The sequence below is a fragment of the Microtus pennsylvanicus genome, chromosome 3 (genome assembly GCF_037038515.1).
Source record: "Microtus pennsylvanicus isolate mMicPen1 chromosome 3, mMicPen1.hap1, whole genome shotgun sequence".
NCBI lineage: Eukaryota > Metazoa > Chordata > Mammalia > Rodentia > Cricetidae > Microtus > Microtus pennsylvanicus.
The window spans coordinates 100699291-100725873 of record NC_134581.1 but is presented as its reverse complement, the minus strand read 5'-3'; the positions used below and the strand labels follow the sequence as shown (position 1 = coordinate 100725873).

At 38.0% G+C, this 26583-nt stretch overlaps 3 protein-coding genes across 3 annotated transcripts; all 3 read left to right on the top strand.

Moving 5' to 3' along the window:
* The first annotated feature begins 645 nt into the window (after positions 1–645).
* Positions 646–1596, top strand: LOC142847278 (olfactory receptor 7G2-like). The gene has a single exon (XM_075967993.1). The coding sequence runs from the start codon at positions 658–660 to the stop codon at positions 1594–1596; it is 939 nt and encodes a 312-aa protein (XP_075824108.1). The 5' UTR covers positions 646–657.
* Positions 1597–13048: 11452 nt separating this feature from the next.
* Positions 13049–14005, top strand: LOC142847277 (olfactory receptor 7G2-like). The gene has a single exon (XM_075967992.1). It carries the CDS (start codon positions 13067–13069, stop codon positions 14003–14005), a length of 939 nt encoding a protein of 312 aa, XP_075824107.1. The 5' UTR covers positions 13049–13066.
* Positions 14006–25420: 11415 nt separating this feature from the next.
* Positions 25421–26377, top strand: LOC142847276 (olfactory receptor 7G2-like). The gene has a single exon (XM_075967991.1). The coding sequence runs from the start codon at positions 25439–25441 to the stop codon at positions 26375–26377; it is 939 nt and encodes a 312-aa protein (XP_075824106.1). The 5' UTR covers positions 25421–25438.
* The last annotated feature ends 206 nt before the right edge of the window (positions 26378–26583 follow it).

Sequence of the window (26583 nt, the reverse complement as noted above, 5' to 3'; positions counted from 1 at the left end):
CTCAGTCTCACGACTCTCTCCTCCCTTCCTGGAAGGAGAGTTTCAATTCAGAGGATGTCTCCATTCCCCATTAAATTTTTCCGTGTGTGTGTGTGTGTGTGTGTGTGTGTGTGTGTGTGTTATGCATGTCTATGTGAACATGAATGCATGTGTATGTAGAAATCTGATATTGTTCCCAAGAGCCACCTTAATGGGTCCTCTACCTTTTCCTTAAGGAAGTGCCTTTCAATCAAACCCAGAGCTCATCAGACAACTAGTCTTAATGGCCATATTGCATTGGTGATCCCCTGTCTTGTCTCCATAGGCTGGAACTACAGAAGGGCCTATGTACCCAGTTGATGCTTCTACAGATTCTGTTGGTTTGATCTCTGGTTCCTATGCTATGTGGCATGCACTTAACACATTGAACCACCAATCCAGCCCCCATTAGGAATATTCTTATACTCATGTTGGGGCAAGGATTTGTGAACTATATTAGATGCTGAAGACTACAAAATGGAAAGCTTAATGTTAGAAATTATTTTTTTCATGGTTCTGTAGGTTAAAGGCCAAAACCAAAGAGCCAGATTTCTAGTGATTTTATTTAATATATTGCTGCTGTTCATGTAGTTTGTTTTCTTTTTGCCCCATTTCTTTCCCATCAGATTCACCACAAACATGAAATCTGTAAACCAAACAGTTGTTTCTGGATTCATTCTCCTGGGACTCACAGATGATATAGAACTGCAACTCCTCATCTTTGGTGTTTTTCTTTTCATGTATCTTGTCACAGTCCTAGGAAACCTTCTGATCATTCTGGCCACCAGCTCTGAGTCCCATCTCCATACCCCCATGTACTTCTTTCTTTCTGGCCTTTCTTTTAATGACATCTTTTTAGTCACATGCACAATTCCAAAGATGCTGGTAAATATACAAACACAAGACCAGAATATTACCTATGTAGAATGCCTGACTCAGGTCTTCTTTGTTTTGATGTCTGTTGGTATGGAAAATTGTCTTCTTGCAGCAATGGCATATGACCGTTATGTTGCTATTTGCCATCCTCTTAGGTATAGGATCATCATGAACCCCTGCCTCTGTATCCTAATGGTAACATTGTCTGTGATGGGGAGCATGGTGAATGCCCTGGTAAATGGTCTGATGGTGTTACATCTGTCCTTCTGCACAGAGTTGATAATCCCACATTTCTTCTGTGAACTTACACAGATTACTAAACTTGCCTGTTCCAACACTCTTATTGACAACATACTTATATACATTTCGTCTTGCATATTTGGCGGTGTTCCTCTCTCTGGCATCATTTTGTCTTATAGTCAAATTGTATCCACTGTCTTGAGAATGAAGTCATCAGAAGGAAGAAACAAAGCATTTTCCACCTGTGGGTCTCACCTGTCAGTTGTCTCCTTATTTTATGGAACAGGTTTTGGTGTCTACATTAGCTCAACAGTTACAGAATCGTCCAGGAAGACTGCTGTGGCTTCAGTCCTGTACTCTGTGGTCCCTCAAATGATGAATCCTTTTATCTATAGTCTGAGGAATAGAGATATGAAGGAAGCCTTGAAGAGACTCATTAGTAGAATACTTTCTCCTCTATGACACATGATTTCCTCTTGATTGGAATATCTACAATGAACCAAGGAAACATAATTCTTTCTCATCCAGAACACCAGATTCTTCTGAACCATATTCTTCTAAATGTCTTTATAGTGGAATGACTAAGCACTTTCTGGGTTCCTGATTGTTAGCTCTCCAAGAACAAAACGGCAGTGTTGATGAAAATATTTCAGGGTGATGGTACTCAAAAAGCACTTCTCAAAAGTCCTCAATAGCTGGCTGAGCACTCCTGTTCTCAATATTCACACCTGAACTTTCTTATATAGGCCATTGTCACCTGAATGCTTTCAACCACAACTGATGCATCTCCAGAGTGCTGGTCATAACCTGGCTGGCTATTCCAGTATTTAGTTGTTTCCTTCCCAACTTGCCCCTATACAACCAAACAAACTGTCCCAGCTTGGCACTGAGGTGGCCTGATAGCTTTTAATTAAATTTGCTGTTTCTTTTCCATGGAGTTTGGTTGTGTCCAGTGGTTTCTTTGTTGTTCCTACTTACATTTGATGCCAAGACCTGGGAGAGATTCCTGAGTTCTCCTTGGGTATCTGATCCTTCTATTAAAGAACTTTCTATTCAACCATCCTGTGATATGGATCATTTATCTCTGTATGCCTCTGTCATTCACCATACCTGCTTCCAAATTTTAGGGTCCATCTCTTCAGCAGTTACTCTCCTCCACCTACTATACTCCATTGCCTCCCCTCATCTACTTAGGTAAGTGCCCTACAGAGTTGCTTGGGTTTGTTTCCAATGGAGTTGGATGGGCATAATGTGTTTTTCTTAAAAGCCAAGCTATGTCTCATGGTATGAGCATTATACTGAGAAACCTCAATCCACTTGGAATGGAGTTTTGATCAGGTTTCTGTACTTATGCACCTTGAGTCTGACTGTATCTCAGCGTTCCACACCTCTGCTTTCTTATGCTTTGTAACCCCTATTACCTTGTGTTTATATACATTGCTGGTATATACATTATCACTGATTATCAGTGTTAGTGGTCAGAAACTAGCATATTTAACATCAAAATTCTCACAAATCTTATCAACATTTGTTAATACTCTGGCAAATAATCCAAATATCCTGTTTTAATTTTTTTAAAGCAATCTTTTCTCATTTTACTTTCCTATTCCATTTCCCACTATCTCCCCTTTTCCTACTCTCCGTACCTTTCCTCTGCCACCTCCAATCATCAGAGAAGGTAAGGCTTCCCATGGGGAGTCAACAAAGTCTGACACATCAATTTGAGGCAGGACAGAGCCACACCCACCTCTATCTAGGCTGAACAAGGTATCCCTCCAAAAAGAATGGTCTCCAAAAGGCCAGTTAAAGCACTAGGGATGAATGCCAGTGGCCCCACAGAGTGCCCAAGCCACACAACTGTTGCACACATTCAGATGCCCTAGTTTGGTCCTATGCAGATTCCCCTGCTCTCAGTCCAGAGTCAGTGAGTTCCAACTGGCTCATGGCAGTTGCTTCTGTGGGTATCCCCATCATGGTCTTGACCCCTTTGGTTGTATTATCACTTTTCTCTCTCTTTGACTGGTCACTGAAGGCTTGGCCCTGTGCATAGCTGTGGATCTCTGCATCTGCTTCTATTAGTTGCTGAATGATGGTTCTATGATGACAACTAAAATAGTCATCAATATGATTACTGGGGAAGGCACCCTCTCCACTATTGTTTAATGTCTTAGCTAGGGTCATTCTCTTGGACTACTGGTGATTTCCCTAGTGCCAGGCTTTATGCTAACCCACAATGGTTCCCTCAATCAAGATAGCCTTTTCCCTGCTTTCCCTCTCTGCCCTTACCCAATCTTGACCATTCCTCCTCCCTCCCTTTTTTTCTTTTCCTCCCCTTCAGCCATCCCTTTTTCTCCCACATACTCCTGATTTCTCAGGAGATTTTATCTTTTGACCCTACCCAGGGGGAATCCATATGTTTCTCTTAGGGTTTTCCTTGTTATCTAACTTCTCTGGGGTGATGGAATATAGACTGGTTATCATTTTGTTTGTATTTAGTATCCACTTATGAGTGAGTACATACTGAGTTTATCTTTGTGGGTTTGAGTTAACTCACTAAGGATGTTTTTTTTTTTTGTTCCACCTATTTGCTAGCAGATTTCAAGATGACATTTTCCCCCTACTGAGTAGTACTCCTCTGTGTAAATGCACATTTACTCTATACATTCTTTGATTGATGGGCATCTAGGTTGTTTCCAAGTTCTGGCTATTATGAATAATGCTGCTATGAACATGGTTGAACAAATGTCTTTGTGATATGAGTGTGCATCTTTTCGATATATGCCCAAGAGTGGTATTGCTGGGTCTTGAGGTAAATTGATTCCCAATTATCTGAGAAATTACCATTCTGCTATTTAAAGTGACTGTACAAATTTGCTCTTCCATCAGCAACCTAGGAGTGTTCCCATTACTCCAAATCCTTTCCAGAAGTGTTTTTGATTTTAGCTATTCTGACTAGTGTAAGATGGTATCTCAGAAGAATCATTTTTGATTTGTATTTCCATGATGGCTAAGGATGATGAGCAATTCCTTAAGTATGCTTCAGAAATTTGAGATTCTTCTTTTGAGAATTCTCTGTTTAGATCTGTAGCCCCCTTTTTAATTGGATTATTTGGCATTTTGATATCTAGTTTCTTGAGTTCTTTGTAAGTTTTGGAGATCAGTCCTCTGTCTGACATGGGGTTGGTGAAGATCTTTTCCCTTTCTGTAGGCTGTGCCCTTTTGTCTTAGTGACTGATGTCCTTTGCCTTTCAGAAGCTTCTCTGTTGCAGGAGGTTCTATTTATTGATTGCTGCTTTCAGTGTCTGTGATACTGGTGTCATATTTAGAAAGTGGTCTTTTTTGCCCATGCATACAAGGCTACTTCCCACTTTCTCTTCTATGAGCTTCAGTTTGGCAAGATGTCTTTTATCCATTTGGACTTGAGTTTTGTGCATGGGGATAGACATCAATCTATTTACATTCTTCTACATGTTGACATTTAGTTATGCCAGCACCATTTGTTGACTATGCTTTCATTTTTTTCATTGAATAATTCTTTGTCAAAAATCAGGTGTTCATATGTGTGTGACTTAAAATCAGTTACTTTGATTCGATGCCACTGGTCCAGCTGTCAGTTTTTATGCCAGTACCCAGCTGTTTTTATTACTATAATTCTATTGTAGAGTTTGATATCAGGGATGGTGATAAAAAAAGTTTGTTTACTGTATAGGATTTTTTGATTTTTTTTCAATTGAAGCTGAGTATTGTTCTTTCGAGGTCTGTAAAGAATTGTGTTGGGATTTTGATGGGATTTTTTTGAGTCTGTAGATTGATTTTGTTAAGATTGCCATTTTAATTATTTTGATCCTACCTACCCAAAAGCATGGGAGATCTTTCCTTTTTCTCATATCTTTTTCAATTCTTTCTTCAAAGACATAAAATTCTTTTTGTGCAGGTATTTCTCTTTTCTGGTTAGCATTGTCCCAAGATATTTTATGTTACTTGTGGTTGGTTAGTCTAAAGGCTGATGTTTCGCTTCTTTCTGTCTTTTGTATTTTATCATTTGTATTTAGGAGGGCTAATGATTTTTTTGGTTGATCTTGTATCCTGCCCCCTTACTGAAGGTGTTTATCAGCTTTAGGAATTCGCTGATAGAATATTTGTGGTTACTTATGTATCCTATCCTATCCTACCATCTGAAAATAGAGAAAGTTTGACTTCTTCCATTCCAGTTTGTATCCTCTTTATCTTATTTTGTTATATTATTGCTCTAGTTAGAACTTCGAGTACTATATTGAATAGAAATGGAGAGAGTGGACAACCTTGTTTTGTTCCTGATAATAGTGGAATTGCTTTGATTTTCTCTTCATTTAATCTGATGTTGTCTGTTGGCCTGCTATATATTGTCTTTTATTATGTTCCTTGCATTCCTAATATCTCTAAGACCTTTATCATGAAGGAGTGTTGGATTTTCTCAATGGCTTTTCCAGCATCAAATGACATGATCATATTTTCTTTCAGTTTATTTATATAGTGAAATATCCTGACAGATTTTTGTATGTTGACCTAATGAATCTTTGGATTTCCTGAGTGTATGTTGTTGTGTCTACCTTTTTAAGTCCAAGTTTGTTAATTGGGATATTCTCTCTCTCCCTTCTGATTTGTTTGGATAAGGGTTTTTCTATCTTGTTTATTTTCTTGGAGAAACAGCTTTTTGTTTCATTGATTCTTTTCTTCGTTTCTTTCTGTTTTATTAAGTTCAGCCCCCACTTTGATTATTTCCTGTCATTTATGTCTCCTGGGTGAGTCTGCTTATTTTGTTCTAGTTGTGCCACTTGTGCTGATAAGTTGCTTGTGTGAGATTTCTCTTTCTTTAAGAAGACACTTAGTGCTATGAACTTTCCTCTTAGCACTGTTCTCATAATGTTCCATAGTTTTGTGTAAGTTGCACATTCATTTTTTTTTAATTCTGGGACATCTTGATATTTCTTTATTTCTTTCTTGAACCAGGGGTGATTCATCTGAGCATTGTTAAATTTCTATGAGTTTACAGACTTTCTGTAATCAGTGTTGTTGACATCTAACTTTAAACCATGGTGATCTGATAAGATACAGAGGGTTATTCCACTCTTTTTATCTGTTGAGGTTTGCTTTGTTACCAAGTATGTGGTCAGTCTTATAGAAGGTTCTATGAGGTGCTGAGAAGAAACTATATTCTTTTGTGTTGGGTCAAATGTTCTATAGATATCTGTTAAATTCATTTGAGTTATAAAATCTGTTAGTTCTCTTATTTCTCTATTAAGGTTCTGTCTGGAAGACCTGTCCATTGGTGAGAGTGGGGTATTTAAGTCTCCTGCTATTAGTGTGTGTGGTTTAATGTGTGATTTATGCTTTAGTAATGTTTCTTTTAGATATATAAATGCTCTTGTATAAAACTTCCTCTTGATTGTTTTTCTTGTGATGAGTATGAAGTGTTCTCCATCTCTTTTGATTGATTTTAGTTTGAAGTCTATCTTGTTAGATGTTAAAATAACTATACCTGCTTGTTTCTTAGGTACATTTCATTGGAAAATCTTTTCCCATTCCTTAACTCTGAGATAATGTCTGTTTGAGGTTGAGGTATGTTTCTTTTATGTAGCAGGACGATGGATCCTGTTTTTGTTTCCGTTCAGTTAGTCTGTATCTTTTTATAGGTGAATGGGGTTCATTAATTTTAAGAAATGTTAATATCTGTGATTGTTAATTCCTGTTACTTTTTGGTGGCAGTGTTTGTGTATTTCCATTCTTTGGAATTTGCTGTTGTGAGGTGTGAGGTTATCTATTGCTGTGATTTGTGAATGCAGCTAAATTCATTGGGTTCATGTTTTCCTTTTAGTACTTTCTGTAAGATTGGATTTGTGAATAGGTATTCCTTAAATTTTTTTTTGTCATGGAATATCTTTCTTTCTCTGTCTATGGTTATTGAAAGTTTATAGGATATAGTAGTCTGGGCTTGAATCCATGTCTCTTAGTGTCTATAACATATCTATTCATGACTTTCTTTCTTTCAGAGTTTCCACTGAGAAGTCAGGTGCAATTCTGATAGGTCTGCCTATATGCGTTACTTGACCTTTTCCCTTGTGCCTCTTAATATTCTTTCTCTATTCTGTATATTTAGTGTTTTTATTATTATATGGTGAGAAGACTTGTTTTGGTCCAGTTTATTTGGTGTTCTGTAGGATTCTTGTACATTCATAGGCATAGCCTTCTTTAGGTTGGCAAAGTTTTCTGCTATGATTTTGTTGAATATATTTTCTGTGCCTTTGATCTGGAGTTCTCCTCCTCCTTCTAGACCTAGTATTCTTAGGTTTGATCTTTTCATGTTGTCCTTGATTTTCTGGATGTTTTATGTTAAGAATTTGTTGGATTAAACATTTTTTTGGCCAATTAATCTAATTTCTTTATTGTATTTTTAACTTCAGAGGTTCTTTCTTCAATGTCTTCTGATCTATTGGTTATGCCTGCATCTGTAGTTCCTGTTCATTTTCCCAGATTTCCATTTCTAGAATTGCCTTGAGTTGTGTTTTCCTTACTGCTTCTATTTCAACTTTTAAGTCTTAAACTGTTTGAACTGTTTGCTTCACATGTTTGTTTTTTCTTGGATTTCTTTAAGAGATTTAATAATGTCTTCCAATTTTTGTTTTTCTTTCCCTCCATTTCTTTAAGGGAATTTTTCATTTCCTCTTTAATATTCTCTATGATCTTCATAAAGTTAAATTTAAGATCATTTTCTTCTGCTTCTTCTGGATTAGGATGTTGAAATATACTTGTTGTAAGACTATTAGGTGCTGGTGTTTCCATATTGGTCTTTGTTGAATGTGTTGTTGAATGTATCCTTGCAATGGTGCCTATACATTTCTTCATCCAAGGAGTGAAGGTGGAATTGGGTTTCAGAGGGTCTCTCGTTCTTCAATTGGTGCTAGTGGGGCCTTTGTCTTAGGTAGTTATTCTTCCTCCTATTTTAGGTGGATCTGTGCCTCTGGTAGTCATTGATGCAGCTCTGGGGCTCCTCTCCAGGTACAGTCAGGGCCAAAGCTTCATTGGTTGCAGATACTGTGGGGGATGGTTGCAGATGTGGAATGACATCCCCAGGGTTTCTGGGGCTTGGTGGTTGGGAATTGTGTGTAGGATGTGCCTCTCAGGTCTAGGGTCTAGAGAGCAGGGTTCTCCAACCAGTGACCTAGCTACTCTCCAGGGGTAGTCAGGGCAAGGCTCTGGTGGTAGAGATATGGTAGGGGATGGTTGTGGGTTTGAGGAGGCTGCTTCCAGGTCTTTGAGCTATGCCAGCTGAGGGTGGGGTATTAGATTTGCCTCGGGGGGCTGGGGTCTTGCAAAAAGGGTTCTAAGGGTTCTTCAGTTGGAAACACAGATACTCATCTCTCTCAGGGCAGTCATGGACAAATCTCTGGCAGTCAGAGACATGGTAGCAGATGGTTGTGGGTGTGGGGAGACTGATTCCAGGTGGCTGGTGTTTTGTCATGTAGAAGTGGGGCTCAGGATATGCCTCTGGGGCCTGTAATCTAAAGAGCAGTGTCTTCCCACTAGGTACACAGACCCTTACCTCTCTGGAGGAGTCAGGGCCAAGGCTCTGGTTGTCAGAGATTCCAAATCTCTTATCTTTAAGGCACTCTACATCTCTTTGAACAAGCATAAAATCCAAAGCTCCTTTCAAGGCTGATCACACTCTTAAATCCCCAACTCTATCTGCCTTTGATTTAGACATAGATGACCTGGACTGGCCACAGGCACACACAAGTCCTCAGATGTTGTAGAAAATCCCTCAGCCAGTAGCCTTTAAGTTACCCACCCACTTGGGCATGTCCTCATATACTATAAATGCTGATGTAAAGCAGTCTGCTCTCTCTTCTGGCTACTGGATTCGGTTGCTGTTCCCTGTACTAGTAGAGAACTGAGATCTGTGAATCTATCCTTAAATAAATTACCCTTAATTACACTCAATTCTGAGTTAGTGTGGGATTTCTTTTTAGTCTCTATCTTCATCTGGTGCCCCACGTGGATCCCAAGTCCACACCTACCAGGTGGACTGGTCTAAAAGGCTCAAACAGTTCATGGCCAAGAACGTCTCCTATACCCTCCTGCCATGGTTGCTTTCACCTATTAAGCAGTTTTATTTATTTATTTATTTTGTTTATTTATTTATTTTTGTAAAACTCTGCCACAGCAGAGCTAAGTGTGCAGTGATTTGGAAATTTCCCAAGCTCACATGCACACACCACCACAGCTGGTTTGTGTTCCCTCCTTGTGAGTTCTGGACTCCTCACTCTGTGTACAGAATTAATTTAATTGCTTTTAATTTGTCAGGCAAAGCATATTTGTCAGTATTTAGCCAGCCACCAAGATAGAAAACCAAAGCGGCTCAGGACTCTTTGTGCTACCACTGGTTGCACTACCACCAGCTGCTATTCTTCACCACACAGATGCAACCGGCTGCAATTGCAACACCTGCTGGACAATAAAGGCCATGACCTGCTGCAGCAATGGAATACCCAGATTAACATTCCCACAGTCCCAGTATCTCATATTTCTGGGAAGGATATATATTAAAAGGTACTATACACAAAGGTCACTAGCCATTCAGGCTGTAAAAGAACACAAAGCAACTACAAACATTTAGAGGCACCAACAGCCCTACTTTTAATGGATAACTGAGAAAACAATATGGATTAAACAATGGCCTTTGACTGAAGACAAATTGCAGGCTTTAGAATAGCTGGAACAGGAACAACTAGATGCTCACCATATTGAAGAATCAACCACCCTTTGGAATTCTCCTGTATTTGTTGTTGGAAATCTGGTAAATGGAGAATGGTGACAGATCTAAGAGCTGTCAACAAGGTAATGCAACCTATGGGACCTCTACAATCAAAAATTCCTCTGCCTTCTCTATTACCAAAAAGATGGCCTCTTCTATTTATTGATTTAAAAGATTGTTTCTTCACTATACCCTTACAAGGAAAGGACAGAGAAAAATTTGCCTTCATAGTGCCCACTTATAACAATTCTCAGTCTATTAGGAGATATCAATAGACCATCCTTTCACAAGGAATGCTCACTAGCCCCATATTGTGCCAATACTTTGTAAGTCAGCCATTGAAAATAATATGTAAAAAATTTCCTAACTCTATAATTTACTATTAAATGGATAACATTTTGATATCTGATTCAAACGTAGATACTTTAGAAAGAATGTTTGAAGAAGTAAAGAAAGTTTCGCCACAATGGGCTTTATAAATTGCTCCTGAAATCATACAGAGAGAAGATTCTGTCAATTACATAAGTTATAAAATAGGTTTACAGAAAATTGGGACAAAAAGACACGAATTAGGAGAGACCTTGAGGTCTCTTAATGACTTTCAAAGATTTTTAGGGGACATTTCCAGTCTACGACCAGCTGTTGGGATAACTACTGATCTAATAGTTCATTTAAACAAAACCTTAGATGATGATAAAGACTTAAATAGTCCTAGAGAATTGACAGTTGAAGTGGAAAAGGAATTGATTATCATTGAAGAAAAATTACAGGAGGAACATGTGGATGGGTTGAATCCAAATCTTAACTGCATTCTAGAATATTGCTTTCCAGAATTTCCCCTACAGCAATTTTAATGCTGAGGGAAGATATTATCTTAGCTGAATAACTCAGAGAGGTTCAGGAGCACCTTTTCTCTAAGAGTCACATGACTCCAAATCCCTCCCTACTACTTCTAATTCACATATGTCATCCAGATGCCCTCCAGTGCTCTATGATTACTGTCTTTTAACTCTAACACAACAATACTATATATAGTATTAAAGGTTATAGTTAAAACCTTTTGTTTATAGTTAGACAAAAGGGGGGAAATGTTGGTAGACATTCAATCACACTGTGAACTTTGAGTTTGTATTCGTGTTAATTAAATAAAATTAGCCTTAGGTCAGGAGACTGAGTTAGCAACTAGTGGAAAGACGATAATCATAGAGCATTGGAGGGCATCTAGATGACATAGTTGAATCAGAAGTAGTAGGGAGAGATTTGGAGTCATGTGACTCTTAGGAAAAAAGGTGCTCCTGAACCTCTCTGAGTTATTCAGGTTTTCACCCCAGCCTTTGAATTTCAAGTCTTATTTATAAATGGCACGATAGAGATTTAGTTAAAGCTACATTTAGTAGAAGTATCAGAGCCAGTGCCTATGCAAAATCATTTCCTGCCAAGGCTGCTGCCTGAGCTGCTGGGCTGTTGCCAGAGAAGCAGGCTGGTGAATGTGAAGTCATGGTTGCTGGCTGAAAGAGTAGTAGAGTAAGGTACATACACTATCCCAAAGATAAAACAACCATTAGTTGGATTCAATCAGTATAACCATTGAGGTTAAGTATGAAGAAATGGAAAAGGAAATGAAAAAGCCTCCCAAGAAAGGGAAAATAGAGTAGACAGTTATAGACACATGGGGAAGGTCGGGACTGGATCAGGAGGATAAAATGAAGTGTGGGGATGGATGGGATGGCAAGTGAGAGAATACAGGGAGAGATAGGTAAAACTAACAGATATTTGAGAAGTTGTATGGAAACCTAGCAGAGTGAAACTTCTTAAAATATACACACATATAAAAGAAAACTAAAACAAGTTAACATATAACAGGGAAGAAAGAGCCAAAACTAGTCAGTTCTTGTCAACAGATGAAATCTCAATGCAATAAATGAGTTTTAGGTAATCAAGTTGTCTGTTACAGGGTCTATATAAAAATGCCCAAACTAATGAGGCTATTAAAAATGTTCTCCAGTATAATAAAACTATAACAGCTATGATGCACAGGTAAGATAATCTTGTTTAAATTTTTATGATAATTAGAAACTTGGGCAGCTATAATTTTGCATATATAAATAGAACATAGTTTTAAAATATAGAATAGAAAATAGACAAAAGAGATAATAAAAAAATCTTCACTTTGTAAAGAACCTTAAAAAGAATGTCTGAATATTGTGAGAGCATTGGTATAGTTTATGTACACAATGCTAATGTGTGGAAGCAAACTCATTTGCATTCAACTGGTCTCAGGGTCAGAGAATCAATTGCTAAAAACTTTCCATTACTAATATTTAAGAATTGGAACTTCTGGGTTTAGAATAACAATTACATATTTGTTCTAATGAGGAGCTTTGGACCTTAAGTCTCCAGAGATTAAGAAATCATGCATTCAGCTTGTGACCTACTCCAAACCACCTGAAAACTCTTGAAATATCCCAGACTTTGTTCAGACTTAATCAATTTTTAATGAAACACCTATTCTTTCATGTAGTTTATTTGCATTTTTAAGGGAGAGTTGTTCCATTTGCAATGTAGAGGTGAGTTATTTACATCATTCTTGTTGAAGCTAGACAAGAAATGTAGACTCTACAACTAATTTCTAGAAAATAAAGAAGGTGTTTTAGGATATAATAGACTTGGCAAGTCAGAACAGCATATAAAGAATGATTAGAAAGGATTCCACACAGTTGGACTCCTTTTATAATCATAGTCCATCATTGATTACCCTGAATCTTTCTCCTGAAACTCAGTCTATGTCATTCTTTTGTTCTTAATCTATTATATTGGGAGCTGCAATTTCATTCAGAGCAGAAAAAGTGCCATTTTCAAATACAGCAACTCTTAATATGCATTCAGGCATCACATTCTGTGATGATATTAGACAGGATATTTTGCATATATAAGGAACTAGTTAGCCACAACTTGGTGGGACAAACTGGCTGGTGTAGAACTAAAACTGATTTCCTCACACACCATTTCTGGTGGCTAAATTGGAAAGATCAAGGTACATATAAGATGGTTTTCTAACAAATCTCATTTTATAATGCTGCTTGTAGTTCGTGTGTTTCAGTAACTTCTTACCACTCTTTCTCCTTAAGATTCACATATGACATGGATATTGAAAACAAATCTGTGCCTTCTGAATTTTTTCTGCGTGGACTGACAGATGATAAAGAGCTGGAGTCCCTCATATTTGACCTCTTTCTAGGCATGTACCTGATCACAGTGTTTGGAAACATTCTTATAACATTGGCTATCTATTGTGATTCCCATCTCCACACCCCCATGTACTTATTTCTCTGTCATCTATCTTTTAATGACATGTACTTAGTCAGCATCACAGTTCCAAAGATGCTGGTGAACATACAAACACAGGATCAGAGGATCACTTATGCAGGCTGCCTTAGCCAGAGCTTCTTTGTTGCAGTTTGTACTGTCTTTGAGTGTTTTCTGCTAGGAGTAATGGCCTATGACCGCTATGTAGCCATTTGTTATCCTTTAAGATACACAGCCCTGATGAACTCCTGCTTCTGTATTATTCTGGTTCTCATCTCTCTATTCATTAGCATTGTGAATGGTCTGTTGCATAGTCTGATGATGCTGCACTTGTCCTTCTGCTCTGACCTGGAAATATTTCACTTCTTCTGTGAAATCGCACAAGTCATCAAACTGGCCTGTTCTGACGACCTCATTAACAATATTTTGATATTTGTTACAGCTTCTATTTTTGCTGGCATCCCTCTGCTTGGAATAATTTTCTCTTATATTCACATTGTGTCTACAGTATTGAATATGCCATCAGCAGCAGGAAAATACAAAGCCTTTTTCACTTGTGGGTCTCATTTGTCAGTTGTTTGCTTGTTTTATGGGACAGGTTTTGGAGTATACATTACCTCAGAGGTAATTGATTCACCAAGGGAAACTGCAGTGGCTTCAGTGATGTACTCCATAGTTCCTCCAATGATGAATCCCTTTATCTATAGTTTAAGGAACAGGGATATGAAGGAGGCACTGAAGAAAGTTATCACTAGGATAACTTCCCTTCTGTGATTTGCAGTGAACCTTGTACTTGTATTTCTAGAGTGAGTCAAAAAGACAGAATTGCAGCTGAGTCAAAATGTATGCTATCTCTTCTTTTCACCTGTCTTTCTTTGATTTTAGTTTTTTGAAATTGGACACTGAGTTTGGTTTTAATGTAATTCTATCTTATTCTATGTGTTTGGGTGTTTTGTGTATGTGTATGTAAGTGTATCACAGACATGCATAGAGTCCATATAAGCCAAAAGAGTGTCAGATCCTTTGAAGCCAAAGCTGTAAATGTTTGTTACCTGCCAAGTAGGAATTGAATCCAGGTTCTCTAGAGGATGAGGTACTGATATGACCACTGAGCAATTTCTCTAACCCATTATAATTCTGCTTTTATTAACATGCTTTTGTGTCTGTGTGTGCACAAGCACATACACAGTTATATATGCATGCCACATGTGTGCAACTAACAACTGAGGCCAGAAGAGGGCTTCAGATTTCCTTGAACAGGAACGATGATGGTTGTAAGATGCTCAACTATAGTTCTAGAAAGTTAACCTCTGGAAAACCGCATAAACTGTTAACCACTGAGCTTTGTTCAGCTCCCATTTACACACGGTTTTAATCCTCTAAGCAGACTTTTTTTCAAGTTGTCAAGAAATGGGCTGTACATAAGAGTTTCTAATTTTAGCCTGTGTGTGTGTGTGTGTGTGTGTGTGTGTGTGTTTGTGTGTGTGTGTGTGTGTGTGTGTGTGTGTGTGTGTGTGTGTGTGTGTGTGTGTGTATGTTCTCTCTTTTGGGAACAATTCAATCGCAATCTTGGACCTATGTCTGTGAATCAAAGATGTACACATGGGCAATCTGTGAAGATAACACTGCTGCAAAGAATTGTCTAAGAGTAGCTTTCTCTCCATTTTTTTTCTTGTCAATATTTTTATTAGCTGGTAAACATAGTAGTTCAGGATGATTATGAGATATTTGAAGTTCATCAATGTGTATTAAGACTTCTAAATATTATTTAAGAGTTTCATAACCATGTTAAATATCTCTCTGTTAAATATGCTCCTAACCTTCCCTGAACTTCTTTTCCTACTCTTGTAAACTTCATGTACTCTTGTTTTAAACACACTGAATTCCACAGGCTATTCCAGAATAGGCATGAATGTAGAGATATATGCTGTAACACAGGCAATCCAACAAAAACAAACAGAAAACTGTACCTCTCTAAGAACTTACACATTGGAAATATGATATTGATGCCTTTTTTAAAAAAAGCATGGCTGACTTAAAGAATATTCTGAAATAATGAATAAGGGTTCATCATCCTCATACAGTGAACACATGTTTGGACAGGGTTTTCCTTCAGTTTCCAGAAGAGTGAGAAAATGCAACTGCTGTATCTCAGGATGAAGTTAGAGACACAGAAGCATAGACCATCTCCTGCTTAGTGATAAATTTTTTAGAGGTTAAACCAGACATCATTTCTCTAGTACACTATATGTGATACCTTCAAGCTTGTATACGCTTGTCACAACTAACATTTGCTTTTCTAATTTGAGAATTAGTTACTACTTATATGATGAATGAGAAAAAGTCTACTTGCAGAAGTTGATATTATAGATTTGTTCTCAAATGTAATTATGTGTTTTAGTATAATACAAAAGTACAGAAGATACAAAACCATATGAGACAAGGTAATCAAGGGGAAAGACATTGTGTTGCCATATTTAGCATTAATTATGAGTATCTGAATATTGATTCCTTGAAAAGTGTTATTTGCCCATGGTGTAACACATTCTATCACCTTCATGAATCCACTTTATGGTTAACTTGACTGAATTTGGAAATATTAAGATACAACCCTGAATTTGTCTTTCAGAACATATTGATAGAGTTTTAACTGTGGAGGGAAGATTCACCCTGAAGGGCTTGTGTCTCCAACTAAATGAAAAATTAAAAGGAGAAAACACTCTGACTGCTGCCATCCCCCTTCCCTGCTTACTTATGAACAGATGTGGGTACTCTATTGTCACATACACTCCTCCATGTTAGACTATCCTTAAAAATAAGGAACCCCAAATAACATCTTGTTAGATATTTAGTCACACCAATGAGGAAAGTAACTAACAAATAAATCCTATAAATCTGTATGAAATTTTATGACATAATCTTGGTTGTTTTTATTTTGACTCATAAGATTGTATTAGAAAACATTTAATGAAACTCTAAATACTAGTTAGGCTCAGTTTCTGTGGGAGCCAAGTAAATAATAGATGTTGAGATAACAGAAATGCTTTTTCAGATACGGCCCTTGTTAATGAATAAACACATTTAATTCATTGTTCTGTTTTTTCTTTTTTTTAATTAAAAAAAATTTCCACCTCCTCAAACTTTCCATTTCCCTCCCCTTCTCCCCACTCTTCTCTCACTTACCCCACTCCTCTACACCTCTCTCTCCAGTCCAAAGAGCAGTCAGGGTACCCTGAACTGTGGGAAGTTCAAAATCCTCCCACTCCATCCAGGTCTAGGAAGGTGAGCATCCAAACTGGTTAGTCTCCCCCAAAGCCAGTACATGAAGTAGGATCAAAACCTAGTGCCATAGTCCTTGGCTTCTCAGCAGCCCTAATTGTCCGCCATGTTCAGAGTCCGGTTTTATCCCATGCATTTACAGTCTTAGTCCAGCTGGCCTTGGTGAGCTCCCAATTGATCAGCCCCAATTCCTCAGTGGGTGGGTGCACCCCGCGCGGTCCTGACTTTCTTGCTCATGTTCTCCTTCCTTCTGCTCCTCAATTGGATCTTGGGATATCAGTCCAGTGCTCCAATGTGGGTCTGTGTATCTATCTCCATCCATCGCCAGATGAGGGTTCTATGGTGATATGCAAGATATTCATCAATATGGCTATAGGATAGAGCCATTTCAGGTTCTCTCTTCTCAGCTGCCCAAGGAACTAAATGGGGACATCTCCCTGACACCTGGAAGCCCCTCTAGGGTCAAGCCTCTTGCCAACCCAAAGATGGATCCCTTAATTATGATATATACTTCCCTGCTCCCATATCCACACTTTATTTATACCAACCATCCCATTCCCCGAAATTTCCCCTATCCTCCCCTTCTCACTTTTGTCTCCACATCTCTGCTTACTCCCATCCCAACCCACACCCAGGATCCCAACTTTTGCCCAGCAACATTGTCTACTTCCAATATCCAGGAGGATAACTATATGTTTTTCTTTCGGTTCACCTTCTTATTTAGCTTCTCTACTATCACAAATTATAGGTTCAATGTCCTTTATTTATGGCTAGAAAACAATTATGAGTGAGTACATCCCATGTTCATCTTTTTGTGTCTGGGTTACCTCACTCAGGATAGTGTTTTCTATTTCCATCCATTTGCATGCAAAATTCAAGATGTCATTAGTTTTTACTGCTGAGTAGTACTCTAATATGTATATATTCCACACTTTCTTCATCCATTTTTCCATTGAAGGTCATCTAGGTTGTTTCCAGGTTCTGGCTATTAAAAATAATGCTGCTATGAACATAGTTGAACAAATGCTCCTGTCATATGATAGGGCATCTCTTGGGTATATTCCCAAGAGTGGTATTGCTGGGTCCTGGGGTAGGTTGATCCTGAATTTCCTGAGAAACCACCACACTGCTTTCCAAAGTGGTTGCACAAGTTTGCATTCCCACCAGCAATGGATGAGTGTACCTCTTCCTCCACAACCTCTCCAGCAAAGGCTATCATTGGTGTTTTTTTTTATTTTAGCCATTCTGACAGGTGTAAGATGGTATCTCCAAGTTATTTTGATTTGCATTTCCGTGATCTCTAAGGAGGTTGAGCATGACCTTAAGTGTGTTTTGGCCATTTGAACTTCTTCTGTTGAGAATTCTCTGTTCAGTTCAGTGCCCCATTTTTTAATTGGGTTAATTAGCATTTTAAAGTCTAGTTTCTTGAGTTATTTATATATTTTGGAGATCAGAACTTAGTCTGTTGTGGGGTTGGTAAAGATCTTCTCCCAGTCAGTAGGTTTCCTTTTTGTCTTAGTGACAGTGTCCTTTGCTTTACAGAAGCTTCTCAGTTTCAGGAGGTCCCATTTATTCAATGATGCCCTTAATGTCTGTGCTGCTGGGTTATACATAGGAAGTGGTCTCCTGTGTCCATATGTTGAAGAGTACTTCCCACTTTCTCTTCTATCAGGTTCAGTGTATTCAAATTAATATCAAGGTCTTTGACCCATTTGGACTTAAATTTTGTGTGTGGTGATAGAGATGGATCTATTTTCATTCTTCTACAGGTTGACAACCAGTTATGCCACCATCATTTGTTGAAAATGTTCTCTTTTTTCCATTGCATACTTTTAGCTCCTTTATCGACAATCAGGTATTCATAGGATTGTGGGTTAAAATCCGGGTCTTCAATTCGATTCCATTGGTCAACTTCTCTGTTTTTATGCCAATACCAATCTGTTTTCAATACTGTAACTCTGTAATAGAGTTTGAAGTCAGGGATGGTAATGCCTCCAGAAGTTCCTTTATTGTATAAGATTGTTTTGGCTATCCTGGGTTTTTTGTTTTTCTATATAAAGTTGATTATTGTCTTCTCAAGGTCTCTGAAGAATTTTGATGGGATCTTGAGGGGGATTCCATTGAATTTATATATTGTCTTTGGTAGAATTGACATTTTTGCTATGTTGGTCCTCCCAATTCAAGAGCAAAGGAGATCCTTCCATTTTCTGGTGTCCTCTTTAATTTCTTTCTTTAAAGACTTAAAGTTTTTGTCAAATAGATCTTTCACTTTCTTGGTTAGAGTTACCCCAAGATATTTTTTTTTAATTTTTTTTAACATTTTTTTATTGATAAAAGAAGAATAAAGAAAAAAAAAACAAATTTCCACCTCCTCCCAGCCTCCCCTTTCCCTCCCCCTCCTCCCACTCTTCTCCCTCTCCTCCCACTCTTCTCCCCCTCCTCCCACCCCTCTCCCCTACCCCCCTCTCCTCTCCCCCTCTCTCTCCAGTCCAAAGAGCAGTCAGGGTTCCCTGCCCTGTGGTAAGTCCTAGGTCCTCCCCCCTCCGTCCATATCTAGGAAGGTGAACATCCAAACTGGCTAGGCTCCCACCAAGCCAGCAGATTGCGTAGGATCAAAACTGCGTGCCATTGTCCTTGGCGTCTCATCAGCCCTCATTGTTCGTCATGATCAGAGAGTTCAGTTTTATCCCATGCTTTTTTTGGTAATAGTCCAGCTGGCCTTGGTGAGCTCCCAGTAGATCAGCTCCACTGTCTCAGTGGGTGGGTGCACCCCTCGTGGTCCCGACTTCTTTGCTCAGGTGCCCAAGCTGAGGTCCCCAGTTAGTTCCTTGGGCAGCTGAGGATAGGGAACCTGAAATGACCCCATCCTAGCGCAATACTGACGAATATCTTGCATATCATCTTAGAACTTTCATCTGGCGAGGGATGGAGATAGAGACAGAGACCCACACTGGAGCACTGGACTGAGCTCCCAAGACCCCAAGATATTTTATGTTATTTGTGGCTATCATGAAAGGTGATGCTTCTCTGATTTCCCTCTCTGCTTCCTTATCCTTTGTGTATACGAGGGCAACTGATTGTTTGGAGTTGATCTTGTATCCTGCCATGTTACTAAAGGTATTTATCAGCTGTAGGAGTTCTTGGGTGGAGTGTTTGGGGTCACTTATGTATACTATCATATCATCTGCAAATAACAAAAGTTTAATTTCTTCCTTTGCAATTCGAATCCGCTTGATCTCCTTATGTTGTCTTATTGCTATTGCTAGAACTTCAAGCACTATATTGAAGATGTATGGAGCGAGTGGACAGCGTTGTAGTGTTCCTGATTTTAGTGGGATGGCTTTGAGTTTCTCTCTGTTTAATTTGATGTTAGCTGTCAGTTTGCTGTAAATAGCTTTTATTATATTTTGGCATGACCCTCTATCCCTATACTCTCCAAGACCTTTATCATAAAGTGGTGTTGAATTTTGTGAAATGCTTTTTCAGCCTCTAATGAAATGACCATATGGTTTTTTCTTTCAGTTTATTCATAGAGTGGATTACATTGATAGATATTCGTATGTTAAGCCAGCCCTGTGTCTGGGATGAAGCCTACTTGATAATAATGGATAACTTTTGTAATGTATTCTTGGATTTGGTTTGCAAATATTTTATTGAGAATTTTTGCATTAATGTTCATGAGTGAGGTTGGCCTGTAATTCTCTTTCTTGGTTGAGTCTTTGTGTGGTTTTGGTATCAGGGTAACTATAGCTTCATAAACGGTATTTAGTAATGACGCTTCTGTTTCTATATTGTGAAATACCTTAAGGTGTATAGGTATTAGGTCTTCTTGGAAGTTCTGGTAGAATTCTGTATTGAAATCATCCCATCCTGGGCTTTTTTTGGTAGGGAGGTCTTTGATAGCAGCTTCTAATTCTTGGCGACTAACAGGTCTATTTAGATTGTTCACCTGGTCCTGGTTTAACTTTGGTATATGTACGTATCTAAAAAAATGTCCATTTCTTTTACATTTTCCAATTTTCTGGCATACAGGCTTCTGTAGTAAGATCTAATGATTCTCTGAATTTCCTCTGTGTTTGTGGTTATGTCCCCCTTTTCATTTCTGATCTTATTAATTCACGTGTTCTCTCTCTGTCGTTTGATTAGTTTAGATAGGGGTTTATCAATCTTGTTGATTTTCTCCAAGAACTAGCTTTTTGTTTCTTTGATTCTTTGGATTGTTTTCTGTGTTTCTATTTTGTTGATTTCAGCCCTCATTTTGATTATTTCCAGTCTTCTGCTCTTCCTAGGTGAGTCTGCTTCTTTTTTTTTTTCTAGAGCTTTCAGATGGGCTGTTAAGTCTCCAACGTGTGCTTTCTCTGTTTTCTTTAAGTGGGCACTTAGTGCTATGAACTTTCCTCTTAGCACTGCTTTCATAGTGTCCCATAGGTTTGTATGTTGTCTCTTTATTTTCATTCAATTTTAGGAAGACTTTAATTTCTTTCTTTATTTCTTCCTTGGTCCATGTGTGGTTCAGTAGTTGACTGTTCAGTTTCCATGAGGTTGTAGACTTCCTGGGAATAGCATTGTTTTTGAATTCTAACTTTATTCCTTGGTGATCCGATAAGATACAAGTGGTTACTAATGCTTTTTTGTAGCTGTGGAAGTTTCTTTGTTACTGAGTATGTGGTCAGTTTTAGAGAAGGTTCCATGAGCTGCAGAGAAGAAGGTATATTCTTTCCTATTTGGGTGGAATGTTCTATAGATGTCTGTTAAGTCCATTTGATTCATTACCTCCATTAATTCTCTTATTTCTCTGTTAGGTTTCTGTCTGATTGACTTGTCCATTGGTGAGAGAGGCGTGTTGAAGTCTCCTACTATTAGTGTGTGTAGTTTGATAACTGCCTTGAGTTCTAGTAGTGTTTGTTTTACATAAGTGGGTGCTTTTATATTAGGGGCATAGATATTCAGGATCGAGACTTCATCCTGATGAATTGTTCCTGTTATAAGTATAAAATGTCCATCTCCATCTCTTCTGATTGATTTTAGTTTGAAGTCAACTTTGTTAGAAATTAGTATGGCCACACCTGCTTGTTTCTTAGGTCCATTGGCTTGATAAACCTTTCCCCAGCCCTTTACTCTGAGTTGGTGCCTGTCTTTGTGGTTGAGGTGTGTTTCTTGTAAACAGAAGAATGTTGGATCCTGTTTTCATATCCAATCTCTTATCCTGTGCCTTTTTATAGGTGAGTTGAGTCCATTTACATTAAGTGATATTAATGACCAATGGTTGTTAACTCCGGTCATTTTTTTTTGGTAGTAGAGTTTGTGTGTTTCCCTTCTTCGAGTTGTGCTGGTGAAGGGTCACTAGATGTCTGATTTATTGTGGGCATTGTTGGATTCCTTGGCTTGTGATTTTCCTTCTATTTCTTTCTGTAAGGTTGGATTTGTGGCTACGTATTGTTTAAATTTGTTTTAATCCTGGAAAATTTTGTTTTCTCCATTTACAGTGTACGAAAGCTTGGCTGGGTATTGTAGTCTGGGCTTGCATCCATGGTCTCTTAGTTTCTGCAGTACATCTATCCAGAACCTTCTGGCTTTCATGGTTTCTATAGAGAAGTCAGGTGTAAGTCTGATAGGTTTACCTTTATAAGTAACTTTACCTTTTTCCTTTGCAGCACTTAATATTCTTTCTTTATTCTGTATGTTTTGTGTTTTGATTATTACATGGCGGGGAGATTTTTCTTGAACCTTTATAGGAATATCTTTCTTTAGGTTGGGAAAGTTTTCCTCTATAATTTTATTAAAATAACATATTTTCTGGACCATTGAGCTGTACTTCTTCTCCTTCTTCTATGCTTATTATTCTTAGGTTTGGTCTTTTTATTGTGTCCCAGTTTTCCTGAATGTTTTGAGATGGGAGGTTGTTGGATTTGCTGTTTTTTTTTTTGATCAGTGCGTTTATTTTCTCTATGGTATCTTCAGAATCTGAGATTCTTTCTTCTATCTCTTGTATTCTGTTACTTATGCTTGTTTCTGTAGTCTCTATTTGTTTACCTAGATTTTCCATATCCAGCCGGCCCTCGGTTTGTGTTATCTTTCTTGCCTCCATTTCAGTTTTCAAGTCCCGAACTGTTTCCATTATCTGTTTGATTGTTTTTCCTTGGTTTCCTAGAATATCATTTATGGATTTACTCAATTCTTCAAACTTTTTGTTATTTTTCTCATCCATTTCCTTAAGGGAGTTTTTCACCTCCTGTTTAAGGGCCTCTATAACTTTATAAAGTCAATTTTTTCTACTTCTTCTTGATTAAGGTATTCAAGTCCTCCTGTTATAAGTTCACTGGGTTCTGGTAATTTCATGCTGTTTTTCAAATTGTTGGAAAAATTCTTGCATTGGTGCCTGCCCATCTCTTCCTCCTAATGCTCCCCTGTGGGTCTTCTTTTATAGGATCAGGTTTCCTTGCTGGCCAGGGAGCTTGCAAACAAAAGGCCTACCTTGCTGAAGGCAGGCTATTGAAACACTGGTACTCCCACCTGCCTGGCTGCACTCATGACTCAGTCCTGAGCTGGGGTATGGTATGAGCCTGAAGAGGGGAGGCAGAACATAGGAGATTTCTGGATGCAGGCCGGGTGGGGTAGGAAGAGAGAGGCAGTACCTGGGGATAGTAGCCCCTGCAGGAAGACTAGGAAGTATAGGGGGGTGAGGAATGTCTGTGCTCCATCTCCAGGCTGCTGCGGTGGGTTGGGATCTCACCCACCCACTGATGTATCTTTTGGTAGCAAGATCAGATCTCCTTGCAGCCAGGTAGCTCGCAAACAAAAGGCCTACCTTGCTTGCTGCAGGCAGGCTATTGAAACAAAGGGACTCCTGCCTGCCCGGTTGTACTCACGATAAGTCCCAGCACCCAAACAAACTGAGCTGGGGGATGGTATGGGCCCAAAGAGGGGAGGCAGAAGGTAGGGGATTTCTGGATGCAAGCTGGGGGAGCCAAAAAACAGGTCTTGTAGTAGCACTATCAACATCATTACATCATATTAACCAGGTGGAGTCGATGTTGTGGGGCCCCATCTTCATTCTGGAAACTTCAAAGTTTACTGCAGGAAAATTTAATGTTTCTTATGGGAAACTTAAGCATTATCTATAAAGGCATATACAGACCTATATATTCAATGATAGGTATAATAAAGACAGAAACAGATATGAGGAAAGGCAAAGAGAGTTTATTATTATTATTATTATTATTATTATTATTCTGTCCCACATCATGGCTCTTGATATGAGACAGAAACTCTGGGATATCTCTTACCAACAGGCTTGGAATTGGAGAGGGACTGAGCCAGAGTCCAATTCCAAAATCAGCTCTATATATTTACACATTAGTACATATTTTAAAATATGTTTATAATAATTTCACTTACTGAACCTATTCAGTTTTATTGCTGATTCTTATTGGTCAGAGATGAGTTATAAAGCTTATTTATTTGTTTACTCTAAGTGTATTAGTCCCCTGCCTTCCTGCTCTTTGAACATGGCTCAGTTTTGAATAAGACAACAGCCCAAAGGAAACCTGTCAAGCGAAGTTTAAAAATATAAGCAAACAATCCCAAACAAGAAAACACCGAAATTAAACACATTATCTTCTTCCACGAGAAGAATGATTGAGAACATTTTTGAAATAATTTATGTTTCTCAAATTCAGTGTGTGGAGTCATGGTACTTTAATATGTTTTGCTATCAGTGGTGATCACAAGAAACAAGGCAAGAAATCTGGAGGAGAGAAAGCCAAAAATTAAGATTCATTCAACAGAAATGAATTACAGGGAAGATAATCTTGTTTGAATTTTTATGACAATTGGAAACTTGGACAGTTATAATTTTGTATACAGAAATAGAACATATTTTTAAGAATAAAATAGTATCCTGGTTAAAAGAGATCATGGAAAACATAAAGAATCTTTAGCTTTTAAAGAACCTCAAAAAGAATGTTTGATTTTTATGAGAGCAGTGGTATAGTTTATGTATGCAATGCTAAAGTGTGGAAGAAAACTCACTTGGATTCAATTGGTCTCAGGGTCAGAGAATCAAGTGTCAAAAACTTTTCATTAATGCTAGTCTTGATTTTTAAAGAGATGAACTCCTGGGTGTAGAATAACTGTCACATAGTTGTTTTAATGAGGAGCTTTGGACTTTGAGTCTCCAGAGATTAAGGAATAATACATTCAGCTTGTGACCTACACTTGAAAAATCCCAAAATATCTTGGACTTGGTTCAGACATCATTAATTTTTAATGAAGAAGCTAAACCTATTCTTTTGTATAGTCTTTTGCAATTCTAAGAGATAGTGATCCTTTTTGCAATGTACAGGTGAGATATTTACATTATTCTTGTTGAAACTAGATAAGAAATATAGACCCTACAACAAATTTTAGAAACCAAGGAAAGAGTTTTAGGAGATAATGAACCTGGTAAGTCAGAATAACATATATAATATGATTAGAAACATTCTACACAATTGGACTCTTATTATCAATATAGTTCATCATTTGTTATTCTGTATTTTTCTACTGAAACACAATCTGTGTTATTGTTTTGTTCACATTCTATTGTAATGTTAGCTGCAATTTCATTTAAATGAGGAAAAAAAGTCCCATTCTCAAATACAGCACCTCTTAATGTACATTCAGGAATGTGTATGACTTCTTGTGATCATATTGGGCAGGATATTTTTTTATATAGATTAATTACTAGATAGCCATAACTAGGTGGTATAAACTGGCTGGTGTTGAATTCAAACTGATTTCCTCACACACCATTCCTGATGGCTAAATTGGAAAGACCAAGGTACATACAAGGTGGCTTTCTAACAAATCTCACTTTATAATGCTGCTTGTAGTTCATGTGTTTCAGTAACTTCTTACCATTCTTTCTCCTTAAGATTCACATATGACATGGATATTGAAAACAAATCTGTGACTTTTATATTTCTTCTGCGTGGACTGACAGATGATAGAGAACTGGAGTCCCTCATATTTGGCCTTTTCCTTGGCATGTACCTGATCACAGTCTTTGGAAACATTCTTATAATGTTGGCTATCTACTGTGATTCCCATCTCCACACCCCCATGTACTTATTTCTCTGTCATCTATCTTTTAATGACATGTATTTAGTCAGCATCACAGTTCCAAAGATGCTGGTGAACATACAAACACAGGATCAGAGGATCACTTATGCAGGCTGCCTTAGCCAGGGCTTCTTTGTTGCAGTTTGTATCCTCTTTGAGTGTTTTCTGCTAGGAATAATGGCCTATGACCGCTATGTAGCCATTTGTTATCCTTTAAGATACACAGCCCTGATGAACTCCTGCTTCTGTATTATTCTGGTTCTCATCTCTCTATTCATTAGCATTGTGAATGGTCTGTTGCATAGTCTGATGATACTAAACTTGTCCTTCTGCTCTGACCTGGAAATATTTCACTTCTTCTGTGAAATCGCACAAGTCATCAAACTGGCCTGTTCTGACGACCTCATTAACAATATTTTGATATTTGTTACAGCTTCTATTTTTGCTGGCATTCCTCTGTTTGGAATAATTTTCTCTTATATTCGCATTCTATCTACAGTATTGAAAATGCCATCATCAGAAGGAAAATACAAAGCCTTTTCCACTTGTGGGTCTCATTTATTTGTTGTTTGCTTGTTCTATGGGACAGGTTTTGGAGTATACATTACCTCAGATGTAATTGATTCACCCAGGGAGACTGCAGTGGCTTCAGTGATGTACTCCATAGTTCCTCCAATGATGAATCCCTTTATCTATAGTTTGAGGAACAGGGATATTAAGGAGGCATTGAAGAAAGTTATTGTTAAGATAACTTCTCTTCTGTGATTTGTGGTGAATCTTGGACATGCATTTCTAGAGTGAGTCAAAGTGATAGGATTTCAGTTGAGTTAAAAAATGTGGCACTTCTTTTGTTCACCTTGATTTCTTTGATTTTAAATTAGACACTGAATTTAATCTTAATATAATTCTATCTTAGTCTATGTGTTTGAGTGTTTTGCAAATGTGTATGTAAGTGTATCACATACATGCCT

What these genes read in the sequence shown, in the direction of transcription:
- LOC142847278 (XM_075967993.1), top strand. Translation starts at nt 658, where the DNA reads ATGAAATCTGTAAACCAAACAGTTGTTTCTGGATTCATTCTCCTGGGA.
- LOC142847277 (XM_075967992.1), top strand. Translation starts at nt 13,067, where the DNA reads ATGGATATTGAAAACAAATCTGTGCCTTCTGAATTTTTTCTGCGTGGA.
- LOC142847276 (XM_075967991.1), top strand. Translation starts at nt 25,439, where the DNA reads ATGGATATTGAAAACAAATCTGTGACTTTTATATTTCTTCTGCGTGGA.